Raw genomic sequence first — 16,576 nt, 5'->3', positions numbered from 1 at the left:
GGCTCCTGTCTGCGAGCCGGAGCCGCTTTGTTTTGTTTGTTTTTTTCTGTTCAAGCCGCACGTGATTGGTCAACTACATGATGTGTGGTGGTGTCTGTGTGTACGCACTGAGCAGGAGGGGCGGGGCTTACAGAGAGAGAGAAAGAGAGAGAGAGAGAAAGAAAGAAAGAGAGCAGACACTACAGTACAACAGGCTGGAAAGGTGAGAAAATGAGTGTAGAGTATGAACGGTTAAAATCTCACATGGAGCAGGCTCTACAAATAACCTGCACAGGCATATTAGAACTGTACATCCATCAGTACAGTTGGAAGATAAAAGACAAGTAAGTGAACCAGCTGCTAATGAAGGTGCCAGTTTGTCTAATGCAGCTGTTGCTGCAACATCTACAGTACACCACCACAACCACCTTGACCACCCAGAGCTCTATGACACAGTTTGTGCAAAAGGCTATGTACTTTAAAACACACTGGCTAAAGCAATTGGTCTATAGTTATCCAAGCTCTCCACCGTACCTGCTTTGTCCTTGATGACGGGCACCAAGGTAACAGACAACATGGAGTGCGGCAAATAGACCATGAGTCATCAAGCCTGTAAAGCAGATTGCAAGAAGAACAGCAGCCCTTGGACTTGCAAATTTGAGGTGCTCTGCAGTGATCTGATCTAAGCCACTTGCTTTATGATCAGCTAGTTGTGTAATTGCTTGTTGTACCTCCCTACATGTGATTCCCACTGTCTCACTGTTGGCAACATTGCCCACTTTGTAGAAATCACTTTTAACGCAATTGAATAGCTCAGAGTAATGTTGCTTCCACAGCTCAGCTATTTTGTCAGCTCCAGAAACTCCTTCAACTGTACATGGTAACGATGTACTGACCCTGTTCAGTGCTCTCACCTCCTTCCAGAAGCCAGTAACATCGTTTCCAAGAAGCTTCTCAGCCATAGAGTCCGCTCTCATCACTTGCTCATGTTGCTGATATAACAAACTGCATATTTATACCTTGCGTTGGTAAGCTTTTTGTGGTCCAGGACAGGCCCCTCTCTGGGCCTACCTGCCAGGACCCAGGCCTTGTATGCATTCTTGGCTTCAGCATGATGAGCACCCACATACTTGTTCCACCCTGGCTTGATGCTCTGTCTTTTATTAGAGTAAGTAATGCATGGTCTACTTGCCTCATACACAGCTCCTGCAGTACAATTATACATAGTACAGAGGTCCTTATAGTGAGAACTATCATAACAATTCACATCAGAGCACACAATTCCATCTCTGGGTAGATATACTTCCCTTAAAAGGCCATCAGTTCTACCATAGTATAGCATCACATCTTTATTTTTGAGTTTAGACCAATCCAGCTTAGCCTTACAATCACTATTAACTACTTGGGATTTTTCCGGGAGACTATCACAATCAAGTACCATAACAATAGGGACACGGTCAGACATGGATGCCTCATAAACGATCTCCATTGATCTTAAACTAGTATGAGCATCAGCAATGCTGATGCAGTAGTCAAGCCATGATGTAGAGTGCCAGGCCTCAATTATGTAAGAGTAACTTTCTGCAGGTAGAAGCTTTTGGCTAGATAGTACAAGATTATTATCATCACAAAACTGCAGCATGTGCTTAGCAAATAAGGAACCTTTGTCTGACAGGTCAGCATTCATGTCACCCACTATATATACACTTGTGGACAGACTGTCAGAAATAAATTAATTTATAAAGGCAAGTCTATTCAAGTATTCATCTTCATTTTGTTGTGACTCATACGGTGTATACACATTGAGGATGGTAAAGTCTTTGTTATTCATTCTTATCTGTACAGCAATACACCAGTCAGCTTCAAGCCAAATGACATTTATCATCAGAGTTCTGAATTGTACATTTCCTCAACTTCATTGCACTCTGGGGCGCCGCTTAGCTCAGTTGGTAGAGCGCACGTCCCATGTGCTGAGGCTCTGCAGCGGACCCAGGTTCTCCCTGTTTCCTGTCATATCTTCAGCTGTACTATTAATAAAGCCATAAAAGGCCAAAAAAATAATAATAAATGAAACTTCATTGCACTCTGCAGACACTTAAACAAGCTGTATCTGTTGACCAAGTTGACCACTCAAGTACTCAGACAGAGTCTCTGCATCAAGGTCCGGTGAAAATCTGGTGGCAAAAACACGTAACAATTTCGTTCGAATCACTCTTATATTCACTTGCGCACTAGTACCGACAATAGGCTTAGATCCCCTCCGTTCAGATTTTCCAGCACGCAAGGCGATCTGACCCTCGGCATGATTACTCCGAGCCCAGCCCTTTTTCACCACACGGCTCCATTTCGGCAAATTATCTGCAATCCCTCCAGGAGATGGGCATACACTCGTAGTCCCACTCCCTTCACCTGCCTCGGCACAGACGCTCACGTCACTCAGGGTCAGCTTCGTGCGTGGTGATGCAGGAGCGCAGACACAGGTGGGATCTGCTGGAGAGCCAGGGAAGCTCCCACTGGCCCACTTCTTAGCCAGCTCCTTGCTTTTCTCCCCAGCCAAGATAGCCGGTCCTCCTCCATTGCTCGGTTCCAGCCGACGTTCAACAGCATCAACTCTAGAGCCTATGGTCGCAGTAACAGAACGCAGGTTCTCACCAACATCTGCCTGAAGTTTAACTGCATGCCTTAGCGTGGAGATCTCACTGTGCAGCCGCTCCATCTTGCTGAGCAGGCTTGAGACATCCAGGTTATTAAATGTCACCGGTGGCAGCTCGTCTAGGTAGTGGGATTTTGTCTCCACACTTGTTCAGCACTTTTAAGCAGCTTTTTATTGTTAGCATCCTTCTGTTTGCCTTTAAAGCCCATGCACCGCTGTTTGGTGTCAGGACAAAGTTCAAACAGCACCTTTTTGGAGGACTCAATCCACTCTGAGTTGAATGTGTTTGAGGCTACAAGGACGAGTTCGTCCTGGGTCATTGTTTTGATTTTAACCATTAGGAAATTAAGGAACTCATCCTCGACGATAACTTGGCCGTCAATGGTCTTATACATATCAAGGTTTTTCCCGAGGCCGGTGCTCAACGCCAGGAGCTACCGAGCCACGATCTGCGACGTCCGCCATGTTAAACAATTCCTCACCATCATCACAGAAAAGCTGAAATTATTCATAATCGATTGTGTTTAGTTTAGTTTAGTTTGTTTCGGTGATACAGATTTCTGGTTTATCAGACAGACACAGCAGACCCCTTCACAGAAACCTTAGAATGCTGTTTAAGTCTAAACAATGTTTTGTCTTCATCTGAAACCATACATTCCCTTTTCTTTTGTCAACTTGAGGCAGATAATGATGACAAGTGCATAGAGCACAAAGATATACAGGAAGAGTCTGAATTCAGACCCTCCAAAGAGAGAGGAGTTGCTGAGGAAAAGAAAAGAAAAGTAAACAACAACTGTCTGTTTCCATTCGCTGACCAATAGGAAGGTCTGATGAAGGGTTTTAAGGGGCGCTTTCACTGTTGATTCAAAAGGCCTTGAGGCAGATTTCTTGAAGCCTGGCAATATATGATAGCTAAAATATCATTGGACTAGAACACTGTAGGCAGTGCAACTAAGAGGAACGCAGTTATGAAATGAAGAGAATAGACAATGTTGAATAATTTGATGTATTGATTAATAAATAAACATTTTCATTTTATTAAAGTGAAATGTATTTTAGTAAATGTATCACAACCTCAGCAAGTCAGTCGATTTGCTACTCTCTCCAAAGTTGACTGGCTTATGTACAAGGAAGTCTACATTAATTGATTTATTTATGGATCCACTCAGCTACCCTGTATATTCACGGTTCATATGATATAAAAAATGTGTTTGTTTTACTTATATTAATACATATTGCAGACCAGTTTTAAATTGAAATGAAATGAAATTGGATACACAAACATATGTTCATATGGTTCATACGATATTACAATTTTTTTTGTTGTTAAATATCAAATAAATCAATACAATTTTAATATTACCTTCCAGCATTTAAGAGTGGTTAAATATTTCCTGCCATATGAGTGATCAGTACTCACCAATAAGTAGGATAATACATGGTTTGCATTGACACATGGCGACATTATCATATGGTGTGACACTATATCATTTGGTGTGACATTCCAAATTGTGAAAATAACATACCTTTATTAATGATAAAACTAATTTTGGGATAAACACTTTTTTCTGGTATATATGTTACTGACCCGTATGCATATCTCAGGGGTGTGATTCTTCCGGATAAATCCGGAAATCCGGATAAATCCGGAAATCCGGATTTTCCGACCTGAAAATGAGGCTCTCATAAATCATGCGAATCCGTTTTTTTGCGCAAGGCATGGATCAGGTATTGGTAAACATAATGACCGGCCACCGCTATCAACGCTTTTTGTGCCTCTGATTTATGTCTTCATGTCACTCAGCAAGTCCTCCATTCATTTGTCACGACGAAACTTCATTCAAAGCAGAGCTCCACCAAAGAGCCTGCAAGCGTTGCTGAAGGTTATCTGATGTGTCAGTGTTTCCTCTATATGCAGTCTACTGCTGGATTTTCAGCGCCACCGCTGCAAAAAAACAACAAAAAAAAAGACGTGATTTTTGTAGGTTTAATATCACGGGCGAATGGTGAATTTAAGTTGCACACAGTGAAAGCACTACACCCAAAGTTATCTTAAAATTGATTATTTTTGTCATTACATCTATTTGTTTAATTTCTACAAGTCGCCGTTAAAGTTGAGTGACTGAAATCCTCGTCATCCTATTCAAAGGCTGCAACAGGCGACTCATCAAACCGGTCGAAGTTAGTTTCAGGTTGGATATTCTGTGGCTATTCACTCGGGTCCAGCCGAGACTTTACTGAGTTTCACCCAGTGTGAGCAGCTGGAGGACGGTCAGCTAATGTCCCAGAGCCTCGCTGAACTGGAGACAGATTTAGGGACTAAATCATTAAATTACTTAGCATAAATATATTAATACAAAATAATAGCAGTTTTATCTAATGCTCAAAAAGTTAACATATTTTTAAGCAACAATGTTAGCTTCTACACTATTTTGTCTCATGTCTGAAAATGATTTTTTTTTTTTTTTATCTCACCAGTAGTCACCATTTAAAGGGTTATTTTTCAATATTTTCTTCCGGGGGACCATGCCCCCGGACCCCCCCTAGTGTTGCTGGTTACCGCCTCAGAGCACCGCTGCTACAAAAAAATCTAGGGAAACACTGACTGTTCTTAGAGTTTTGAACATATAGTGCGAACTATTTCTTTCTTGGCTGAAGCCGACAACGGGACAAAATAAATGTAAAGAGAGACATAGTGGAGCTGTATATTTTCCTGCTTTTTTTGTCCTTTGCCGATCACACCTATGATATCTATTTAAACTTATATACATATGTCTTGTGATGGCCTGCTTGTCATGCCGCACTTACACGCCCACTCCTCTACAACATTCACAAAACTGTTGTTCTGAGATTTGCAAGGTGCCCCTCTTCATCTCCAAAAAATTGATCTTGAAGGGGACATATTATGCAAAACTTACTTTTTTGTTGCTTTAGTAGGTATATTTGCATATCCGGAGTACCTCCCCACCGCTTAAGCGGCCACTAAGTCAGTGTTTTGTAAACTGCCGGAGTCAGGAAATGTGTCTAAATGAGCCATTTGGATTTCACCCGGACTGTTACGTAACCCTCACGCTGGGTATCTCCTCCCATACTACGCTGGCTACCTGAACAAGGATCCGCCATTTTCTCGCTTCACTTGTACGCAACAGCTTGACTGCTACCGTGTACAACCCGAAAGCCAGGCACTCCTGCTCTGTCGTCAGATGCATAGATCCTCATGGTTGGCTACATCGCCTCCCTACCAAAGAGGATGTAGCGAAGTGGCTAGATTTTTTTTTATCAGGGAAACGTGGGAGCTTCAAAGAGCACAAGTGTTTTTGTCTGTGCCAATCTCTCCACTCTCAGTGGAAATGCCACAGATGATGGAACTGTAAGTATTCAAAAAAACAGTATAGTTTGTCTTACTTTGGCCATTTAGCACATGAGCTAATGCTAAGGGTCGATGTAAATATGAGGCTGAACTAACATTACATGTGAGGCTATCAACGTTGAGCTTACTGGCCGTAGGATTCACGATAATGTTAATGTTGCCAAACGTTAATTTGTCATATCAGCACTCTTTTAAAACATGACAGTGAATTGATAAAATGAATTAGGATATTGAGATTTTATTGCTTCTAACCGACCAGTGAACCACTGCTTGGTCATGAACATGTGGAGGAGACTAGCTACTAGCTAGCTAGCCTGCGGACGGTGAGCTAGCTATGAAATGGTCTGTTATTCACAGCCAGTGAGCTACGTTAATCAATTAGCATGTTGTGCTAAAGGACAGTGTGTTAGATGCCCAGGAGTAACTTGGCAGTCAAACGACTTCCTTTGTGTTGGTATACATCTAACTACGTGTGTAGTGTTAGCTGCTGGCATGAGAGACCAGATCTGAGAGTACCAAAACGTTATCTGCAGCAAAGCGATCACTACTTTGTTTTGGAGCCGGAGACAGGGGTTACTTGCCACATATCTGCTGGCTGTGCTACGATTAGCTATATGCAGGCATGGACACAGAAAAGTTGCTTCGCAAATGTGTATTGCTCACGTACTAAATCTAATTTAAAATGAGGGATTTGCATGGGTTGCTCGGATTATGATTTGCCTTGTCAAATAGATTTTTTAATCATCGTTTCTATCTATATAGCTTTGTGTCATGTAACATGAGAAAACAGACACATAACTTTTTACTTCCTTTTGTGTTTAGACAAGCACATCTGTACAGCAGCCTGTGGTGCATCAGGTTGCCTGCCAGACAGACCAACCAGTTACATGCACAGTTGGCACACATCTTTCCATGGTAACTCTCCAGCTTCACTTCAGAAGCACAGGTTTGTTGACCAAAAGCATATGATGTGATGTTAATGTAATTTTTGTTTTACTCTGTTATGAATATGTATTGGCTAATGGAAATTCTGTTTTCACCTTTCAAAGGCACACAAATCAGTCAACATCTCCAAGTGGAGAGCTGCTGTACAGAGTCAGCTTCCCCAAATTATTCATCAAGTCAAACGTTCCGTAAGTTTTACAATCTTTTATTTAAACCCCACAAATTAAAATAAACACGGACGCACAGGCATCACACAAAAGGTTGAAAACAAACACAAACAAATAAAATCTGAATTCTTTTTAGACGGTTTTCAAAATGTATAAATAAGAAGTAATTAGGAGAAATAAGAAGAGAAACTTTACAACATTGCAGGTGGTTCTAGCTCAATTTTCCTGTAAACATTAATTTTTGTTTATTGCACTGCAGACTGTGTTGATGCACTGTCGGACCTGATGTTCAAAAAGGTTTTCCAGAACCCTGCTCCATATGTGAACGAGGTGCTGAAACTCATAATCCCTGAAGACCTCTCGGCTCAGTATGATAGACCCGACAAGCTGGACGTTATAGCCAGTTATGTGTCAAGGTTCAACCAAGGATAGGCCTGAACCTAACATACTGTCCTTCTGCGTCAGGGAACTCTGCACGAATCCTCAGCACCACGCAGGAAGGCAGCACAACTCTTAACTCTTAACCCCAGAAAGCTCCAGCACCAGCTTACAAAGCTTCTTTTGGCTATATTGGCTGGACACAATTCAATGTAAACTCGCACTGAATGTTTACATCCATGGCAACTAGATACTTTATATGTTATTATTTTCATATTAATATTGAAGTTTATATATAAAGTTTAACTGTTATACTTCATATATTTATTTTCTTCTTCTTGTTATTATTATTATTGTCATTGTTATTATTATTTCATACATGTCAACACGTGTTTACAAATGTTTCTTAAAATAAAACATTTTTACTAACTGTTCTATGTGTTTTCATTGTTTGATATGTAATTTTCATCATGACACTTTTGCAATAAATGAATAGTATTTATGTGACTAAAAGCTTACTGCACTATTCCCCTCAGACGTAAAGGTCCATAGTCTGCCCAGCAGGCACGTGCACACATAAGGCCCAACGGGTGCTTGAGCCACTGCCCTTTTTGCCTCATATTATAAAGTGCCCTTTTTGTGTGTTTTTTTAATGAATAGATAAAATCCTGTTGTGCATAGGGATGTAAAAAACAAACAAACGGTGGTATAAAAACGCCACGGTTATCTACCGTATGAATTTCGTACGTAATAGGGTGTTGGGAGTGTGTTGAGCCTCAAGCCGCTTCTCTGTCCGCTGCTCCGCTCTGTCTCTCGCAGAGGAGAGAGAGAGAGCTGCCTCATCATGAATTCCACCATGCACATAGATGAGATGTGACAGTAGAGCAGTTTGAACCTTTGTGTTATAAATCCATTAACATAACTTCCTTATGGGGGCTAACAAGTCGCCTTTCACTTATTCAACGTGCTTAAATATGAGTCATATTTCAGAAGAGTGTCCATTTGTGATTGTTAAGCTAACTGCTTGTTAATGAGAGTTAAGAATAATCTGACAGCTGTCTGTGTCGGCTGTTTATCTGCCACAAATCTTAAACTTCTTTCAGATATTGAGTTTACTGCGACTTTGCTGTTGTAAACATTGTTGTTCCTACTAACATCCACAGTAGCAGTCACAGTAGTCATTTCTTGGTTTTGTCACATTTTTAGATGTGTAGCCTGTATTTCTAGTTTGCACTTGCCCTCCAATAAATAGCCTAATAATAAACCAGTGTTTTATTGCTTTTTAAGAATTGCAGCTGAATTGCATGTCTTCCAAACCTCAGTTTTATGATAATGTGAATAAACTCATGTTGACAATAACTTGTTGACACAAAAGAAATGGCAATTGCATATCACCAATAAGTAGGATAATACATGGTTTGCATTGACACATGGCGACATTATCATATGGTGTGACACTATATCATTTGGTGTGACATTCCAAATTGTGAAAATAACATACCTTTATTAATGATAAAACTAATTTTGGGATAAACACTTTTTTCTGGTATATATGTTACTGACCCGTATGCATATCTCAGGGGTGTGATTCACAGCTAAGTAGTTAGCTTTCTATAAGTACTTTGTTTATGAATTTTACATTAATTAATCTATATATTGTGTTATTAAAGGGATAGTTCAGGTTTTTTGATATGAATCTGTATGGCATCCCCGTCAGCAGTGTCGTGCATCAACACTGACTTACCCCCGGCAGTGTCCTGTGCGCCAAGTTCTTGCTCGGTTTTGGTGCTGACGAAAGTAGTCTGGCAAGTTGTCTGGGGTCATGAAAATAAAGCCTTTTTCTTCTCAAAACAGATGTGTTCAAAAGAGTGATACATTTGCATCACAAGACCGTTGTCCACGAAAAAGTCAGACCTCATAATCGCTTGGCGCTATTTTCTCTCGATTCGTATCACCGCGCGCTGCCTCCAGCTGACAGCCGCGCATGAATCCAACACTTTTTTCAGTTGTTTGGCAGTGTTTTACGTGCTCGGACCAACGACCACAGCAACACGGAGAGCTAGCTAGCGATACGTTTATAAGGCTGGCAGCAGCACGCAGTGATCGAATCGAGAGAAAATAGCGCCCGAACTATCCCTTTAAAGCCTGAAAAAAAATTGCCGCTCGCTGTGCGTGCGCACGTACTGACTTTTCTGACTGCCCCTCTATAATCATGTGCACGTCCCTGCTGCCCAGTAAATGTTCAGTGCATTCTGCAGTGCAAATACATTCAGGCAGACAGGTTTTAGGCCAGTACGGTCCACCGTGCATGATGGTGGCTCAGGAAGCTGCTGTAGTCTTCATGTAACCTAGAAATTATGAAAGGTAAGTGAGTGACAATAGATTAGAGAAAAGAGAAACAGCAAAATGGCAACCATGTTTGCCCACTGCTCACACCTTCGTGTGGTATTTCCATACAGCAGATATTCTCGGGTTCTGTAGGTAGGCATTTGTTAACAATTGCCACAGGAACACCTGTTTTTAAGCAGAATTTGTATTATTCATTGGAAACTATGATAGCTTATCAATCATGTTGCATTGTTTCTTTTGTAATACTGCTGGTAGAGAGGTGATGCGAGGCAACTGTGGCTTATTGAAAACTACAGTTGTTGAAAATTGCTGGCTGTAGCTAATTACAGGTTGCCACTGTAAATAAGAAAAGCTTCTCAATTGACTTACCTGGCTACATAATGGTAAATTAAAAGATATATATAATATAGGGTTGCGCTTTTCTCTAGTAGCGGCAATTGCTAAATTGCATCCGCGTTACTGCAAATGAACAGCAGTAAACGCCAGCCGAGGTTTGGCTAAGCTTTATGATGTAAACACTTGACGCAGGAGAAGGGGGTTGTGATCTGTAACAACATCGGGGAGACGGCCATTAAGCCCATAAAACTTTTATGGCAGTAACATAAAAGTAATGTCGAGGTAACAAACAACTAACCACTGAGAAACATCCATGTTCATTCTTGGCTGCTGACTCTCTTCTGGAGCCTCTTGTTGTTCTGGGTTGGACTCCATCTCGAACATGTACGGTTGCATCGCAGTTTGTTGTCCAGCAGCCATTTCAGCCGTTGCCATGGTCACAATATGCCGTCCTCACGTCTTCCTCCCAGCAGGAAGAGGTGGGCAGCGCAAATACCGTCTTTGGGCGGCGCACGCAGTAGCTCATTAGAATTTAAGAGGAAAGGCACCAAAACCGGCCACTTGGAGCAGGGCTGTGAAACTGGTGTTTGAAGAACCCTGCTGTGCTCAATCCTTCGGCTTTTCGACCAAAGCGTGTTACTAACATTCCATATAGACATCAAGGAACCATGTCAAGAAGCAGACATGAGCATAATATGTCACCTTTAAAAAATGGCAGCAGCGTTGGGAGTGGGCAGAGTCCGCCTGAGAGTTATCGTTCCTAACCTGCATTGTAGAAGTTAGCTACTGACCGCTCTGGGTGCACTCTATACAGAGCTCTGAGACAGTACTAAATACAGTACTTCTGTGGATCACTGGCATTACCAGCATTTCTTGGACAGGAGCAGAGACAGAACAGTCCTGACCTGGACTTCTTACATTGACCTAACTTGACTGACAAGGTAGCACTGGCATGATGATCCAGGAGTACCTGGATTAAAATAAAATCACTTGTGGGGAGTTTTATTGGTTTTTCGGAGGTTATATTTTGATATGGAACTTAACTGACCCAGTGATTTGTTTAAAGGTGTCGGAATCGACATGGCTAATGGCACCTTGCAATGTTGTAGCAGTGTTCAAGAGAATTTTACTGAGTTTTCTATACAGGCACCCTTTGCAGGGTATAACCAGCCAATTAAAATTATCAGGCTCCCAAGCACTTCAAGCCAAACCACTCCAATCTATTTAATCATTCATATCAACATATAGACATATATCTACAATACCAGTCAAAAGTTTGGACACACCTTCTCATTCATGTTTTTTCCTTATTTTTATTCTTTTCTACATTGTAGATCAATACTGAAGACGTGCAAACTATGGAGGAACACATATGGAACAAGTAGTAAACAAAAAAGTGTTAAACAAACCAGAATATGTTTAATATTTTATTATTCTGTAAAGTACCTACCATTTGCTTTGATACAGCTTTGCATACTTTGGCATTCTCTCAATCAGTCATGAGGATTCACCTGGAATGTTTTTTAAATAACAGCTGCACCTTGTCAAGAGTTAATTTATGGAATTTCTTGCCTTATTAATGTGTTTGAGACCATCAGTTGTGTTGTGCAGAGCTAGGGTTGGTACACAGTTCAATACAGTGAATAGCACTATTTGACTACTGTTCTAATCCATATTATGGCCAGAACCACTCAGCTAAGTAGAAACAACAGTCCATCATCACTTTAAAACATGAGGATTAATCAATGCGGAAAACATCAAGAACTTTGAATGTATCCTCAAGTGTAGTCACGAAAACCATCAAACACTGTGATGAAACTGGTCCTCATGAGTACCGCCCCAGGACAGGAAGACCAAGAGTTACCTCTGCTGCAGAGGATAAATTCATTCGAGTTACCAGACTCAGAAACTGCAAATTAACAGCATCTCAGATTAGGGCCCACATAAATTCTTCACAGTGTTCAAGAAGCAGACACATCTCAACATCAACTGTTCAGAACAGACAACATGAATCAGGCCTTCATGGTCGAATTGCTGAAAAGAAGCCACTACTGAGGTAGAACAACAAGTGCTTGGGCCAAGAAACATAAGGAATGGACATTAGATCAGTGGGTTAATGAGTCCAAATTTGAGATTTTTGGTTCCAAAATCACCTGACCTGAACCCAATTGAGATGATTGGGACGAGTTTGGCCACAGAGTAAGGCAAAGCAGCCAAGTGCTCAGAACCTCCTTCAAGATCGTGGAAAACCATTCCAGGTGACTACCTCATGAATCTGATTGAGAGAATACCAAGAGTAAGCAAAGCTATCATTAAAGCAAAAAAGCCATGCTATGCTGGGTGTAGGTGATGTCTGAAGAAATGAGTCTTGAGTTCTTGCGGGAAGATGGTGAGTGATTCTGCTGTCCTGACATTGGTCGGGAGTTAGTTCCACCACTGAGGTGCCAAAACAGAAAAAAGTCACAACTTTGTTGAGCGGGCTTTGTTTGCTCTCAGCGATGGCGGTACCAGCCAGCCAGCTGATGTAGTAAAGCGAAGTGCTCTGGCTGGGGCGTGTGGTCTGACCAGTGTTGGAGGCAGCCAGGAGCAGTTCTGTTGACGGGCTTGAAGGCCAGCACCATTGTCTTGAATTGGGTGCAGGCCATAACATAAAGCCAGGGGTGGTCACGGAGGAGGGGGGTTTCTTTGGAGAATTTGGGTAGAGTGAAAATGAGGTGCACTGCAGCATTCTGAATACGCTGCAACGGTTTAGTCGATGAGGCTGGGAGTCCAACCAAGAGCGAGTTGCAGTAGTCCATGCGGGAGATGACCAGTACTTGGACCAGGAGTTGCGTTGCGTCCTTTTTAAAGGAAGATCAGTTCCTGCAGATGTTGAGAGGGCAAATCTGCAGGATTGGGCCACAGCAGTGATATTGGGTAAGCAAGGACAGTCTGTCGTTAAGGATTATGCCCAGGTTCCTCGTGTTCGACGAAGGCGATACCGTGACATACTCACCAGTGACTCACAGGTCACAGGAGGAGGAAGGGGGAAAAGATAGGAACAGTTGGGTGTCGTCTGCATAATAGTGGTAAGAGAATCCATGTGATGTGATTGCAGAGGCCATTGATCTAGAGTATAGTGAAAACAGAAGTGGTGCTAATACTGAGCCTTGAGGGACACCCGTTTCCAGAAAGCAGGGTATGGACAAAGAGCCATTCCATGTGACCAGAAAGGTGCAATTTCTCAGGTATGATGTGAACCAGGTTAGAGCAGAGTCAGCAATGCCAAGTTCAGCTAGAGTGGAGAGGAGGATTTGGTGGTTCACTGTACCAAATGCAGAAGATAAGGATTCATTCTCATTCAGGACTGAAGAGCAGGATGAGGCTCTGGCACCACTAAGTGACACAGTCACTGTGAGGAGGGCCGTCTCAGTGGAGTGAGCAGTTCTGAAGCCTGACTGATTAAGGTGAAGGAGGTTGTTTTGTGAAAGATAGGACAGTCGGTTGTAGACTGTGCGTTTCAGGGTTTTAGAGAAGAACGAAAGAAGAGATACAGATTGAGAAGGTGTGTCCAAACTTTTGACTGGTATTGTAGATACACATATATATCTACACCGATCAGGCATAACATTATGACCACCTGCCTAATATTGTGTTGGTCCCCCTTTTGCTGCCAAAAAAGCCCTAACCCATCAAGGCATGGACTCTACTAGACCCCTGAAGGTGTGCTGTAGTACCTGACACAAGATGTTTGCAGCAGATCCTTTAAGTCCTATAAGTTGCAAAGTTAGACCTCCATGGATCAGACTTGTCTGTCCAGCACATCCCACAGATGATCAATTTGATTGAGATCTGGTGAATTTGGAGGCCAAGTCAACACCTCAAACTCATTGTTATGCTCCTCACAAACCATTCAAGGCGTATTATCCTGCTGAAAGAGGCCACAACCAGCAGGGAATACTGTTTCCATGAAAGGGTGTCTGCAACAATGCTTACGTAGATGGTACTTGTCAAAGTAACATCCACATGGAGGGCAGGACCCAAGGTTTCACTGCAAAACATTGCCCAAAGCATCACACTGCCTTCACCGGATTGCCTTCTTCCCATAGTGCATCTTGGTGCCATGTGTTCCCCAGGTAAGCGATGCACAAGTACCCAGCCATCCTGGTGGTGTGATTTAAAACATGATTCATCAGGCCAGCCACCTCCTTCCATTGCTCCTTGGTCCAGTTCTGATGCTCAAGTGCCCATTGTTGGCGCTATATGGGTATAGTTATCAGCTAATGAGTTCATCATAATGAGACACCCAACACATCAAACCAACTTTATAGACACTTATTCAACTGTGAGTGAAAACATCTTCGTCTCTGCGAGTCACATGTTCACATTAGGCGAGTTCAAGATCACACAGCGCTGCGCAGCGCTGCCTAAATCGTGATGCATGCTGGTTAAAATGTGTCCATGATGACGGGATGGGAGTGGTTTCTGCTCTGCATTCGATGTCACATGACCTTAAGTTATCGCGGGAGCAAGGCTAGAGCAAGGCGAGAGCAAGGCGGCTGCAGAGCAGTTGAGCAGTTGCTCTCCAGGTGCTGCACGAGCCTAGACCCACCTTCATGACGTCAGGACTTTGCCCTAATTGGCTCTCATCTACGCTGACGTATATGACGTGTGTTTCGTTGATTTTCCATATCCATAAGCACCTGTGCCTCTTTTCTACTCAAATATCACAAATAAGTAGCAGCAGTGTGGCCGCACCTATGGGGTAGTCAACATGAATTAACCTAAAATAATCCTTCATGTAACGCAACAACCCTGAAAGATCAGAATCAGAATCAGAATCCTTTTATTGTCATTGCACGGTGTAAAACGAAATTTTAGCAGCCTCCGGTTATTCACACAACATAAATAGAGTAAGACTTGACAGATTGAATGCGCCTATTGATTTCATTCTCAGGTCTTCAAGCTACATATGCAGCTACATACCTTAGCTTAGCATCAAGACTGGAAACGGGGATATGTTGTAATTGAGAGGAGGAGGAGGAAGAGGATGGAGGTGTATGTGTGAGGAGTGACTTCCTGGGGATCGATGTTGAGTTCTAAATATAGACACCAATGTGTCATTAATTGACGAGGTCACTGTGTCCTCGTGTGTTTGTTTGCGTGTGTGTGTATGAAAGATGCTAGTGCCGAATGTGAGATGAGAGCTGAAACATTAAATAGGAATAATAACAAGAGCCTATCTTTGTCATGACGGATATGGACTGATTGTTTATGCTTATTCTAGTTCCTATAATGCAGTACTGACAGTATCAGAGTCAGTATGCTGAAGTACAGCATACTATATACTACAGTGCAGTGAAATAGTGTCATACTACAATACAGTGTAGTAGTGTAATACTCCAGTACAGTGTAATACTGGCATACTTCAGTATAGCATAGTACTGTTACACTACAGTACAGTGTAGCACTGTTATTACTACAGTGTCAAAGTGTTATACTACAATACAGCGTAGTAGTGTTATACTCCAGTACAGTGTAATACAGTTATACTATAGTACAGCGATGTACTGCTATACTAGAGTACATTGAAATGCTGTTATACTCAGGTACAGTTTGATACTGTAATGCTACAGTACAGTGTAGTAGTGTTACACAACAGTAAAGTTTAATATTGTTATACTACAGTATAGTGTAATAATGTTGTTCTGCAGTACAGCATAGTAGTGTTATACACTAGTACAGTGTAATAATGTTATACTACAGTACAGTGTAGTACTGTTACACTACAGCACAGTGTAATACTGTTATACTACAATAAAGTGTAGTACTTTTCCACTACAGTACAGTGTAGTACTGTTATACTAAAGAACATTTTATTACTGTTACACTACAGTGCAGCGTAAAAGTGTAATACTACAATACTGTGTAGTACTGTTATACTACAGTACAGTGTAGTAATGTTATACAACAGGACAGTGTGATACACTGTTATACTACAGTACAGTATAATACTGTTTCACTACAGTACAGTATAGTACTGTAACACTACAGTACAGTGTAATACTGTAATACTACAGTACAGTGCAGCAGTATTGGTCTTGGCTTTAGCTCTGGTCCTTGTTCTGATCCTGGTCTTGGTCTTTTTTGCTTTGGTTCTTCGTCCTGATTTTGAGTCTGGTCTCTTTCTGGAGGTACTGGTGACACGGTGGCGGTGATGATCACGGAGGCGTATGGTAAAGAGATCCTGGCTCATCTGGAGAGAAACTTTACAGTCCTGGTGTCTGTGGTTGTGGGTCAACGTGGTCCCACCAAGAACATCAACCGAGGCTCGCTGGTCTTCGTCTCCATCTCCTTCATCGTCCTCATGATCATCTCGTCGGCCTGGCTCATCTTCTACTTCATCCAGAAGATCCGCTA

At 42.0% G+C, this 16,576-nt stretch overlaps 1 protein-coding gene and 1 long non-coding RNA gene across 2 annotated transcripts in view; both read left to right on the top strand.

Annotated features, from left to right (window-relative positions):
• rnf130 (ring finger protein 130) overlaps positions 1–16,576 on the top strand; it is a 71,407-nt gene that overhangs the window by 29,558 nt on the left and 25,273 nt on the right. The window contains exon 4 of the mRNA XM_030395877.1: positions 16,351–16,576. This exon is cut by the window's right edge and continues 25 nt beyond it. Coding sequence (XP_030251737.1) covers positions 16,351–16,576 — 226 coding nt within the window. The remainder of the gene's footprint in view (positions 1–16,350) is intronic.
• Positions 5,138–7,808, top strand: LOC115568535 (uncharacterized). The gene is made up of 3 exons (XR_003981419.1): positions 5,138–6,948; positions 7,052–7,135; positions 7,374–7,808. It is a non-coding gene; the product is annotated as an uncharacterized LOC115568535 (long non-coding RNA).

Source organism: Sparus aurata, chromosome 18, assembly GCF_900880675.1.
Source record: "Sparus aurata chromosome 18, fSpaAur1.1, whole genome shotgun sequence".
Classification (NCBI taxonomy): domain Eukaryota; kingdom Metazoa; phylum Chordata; class Actinopteri; order Spariformes; family Sparidae; genus Sparus; species Sparus aurata.
The sequence above is the reverse complement of the archived record's forward strand: the minus strand, read 5'-3'. Positions and strand labels throughout refer to the sequence as shown.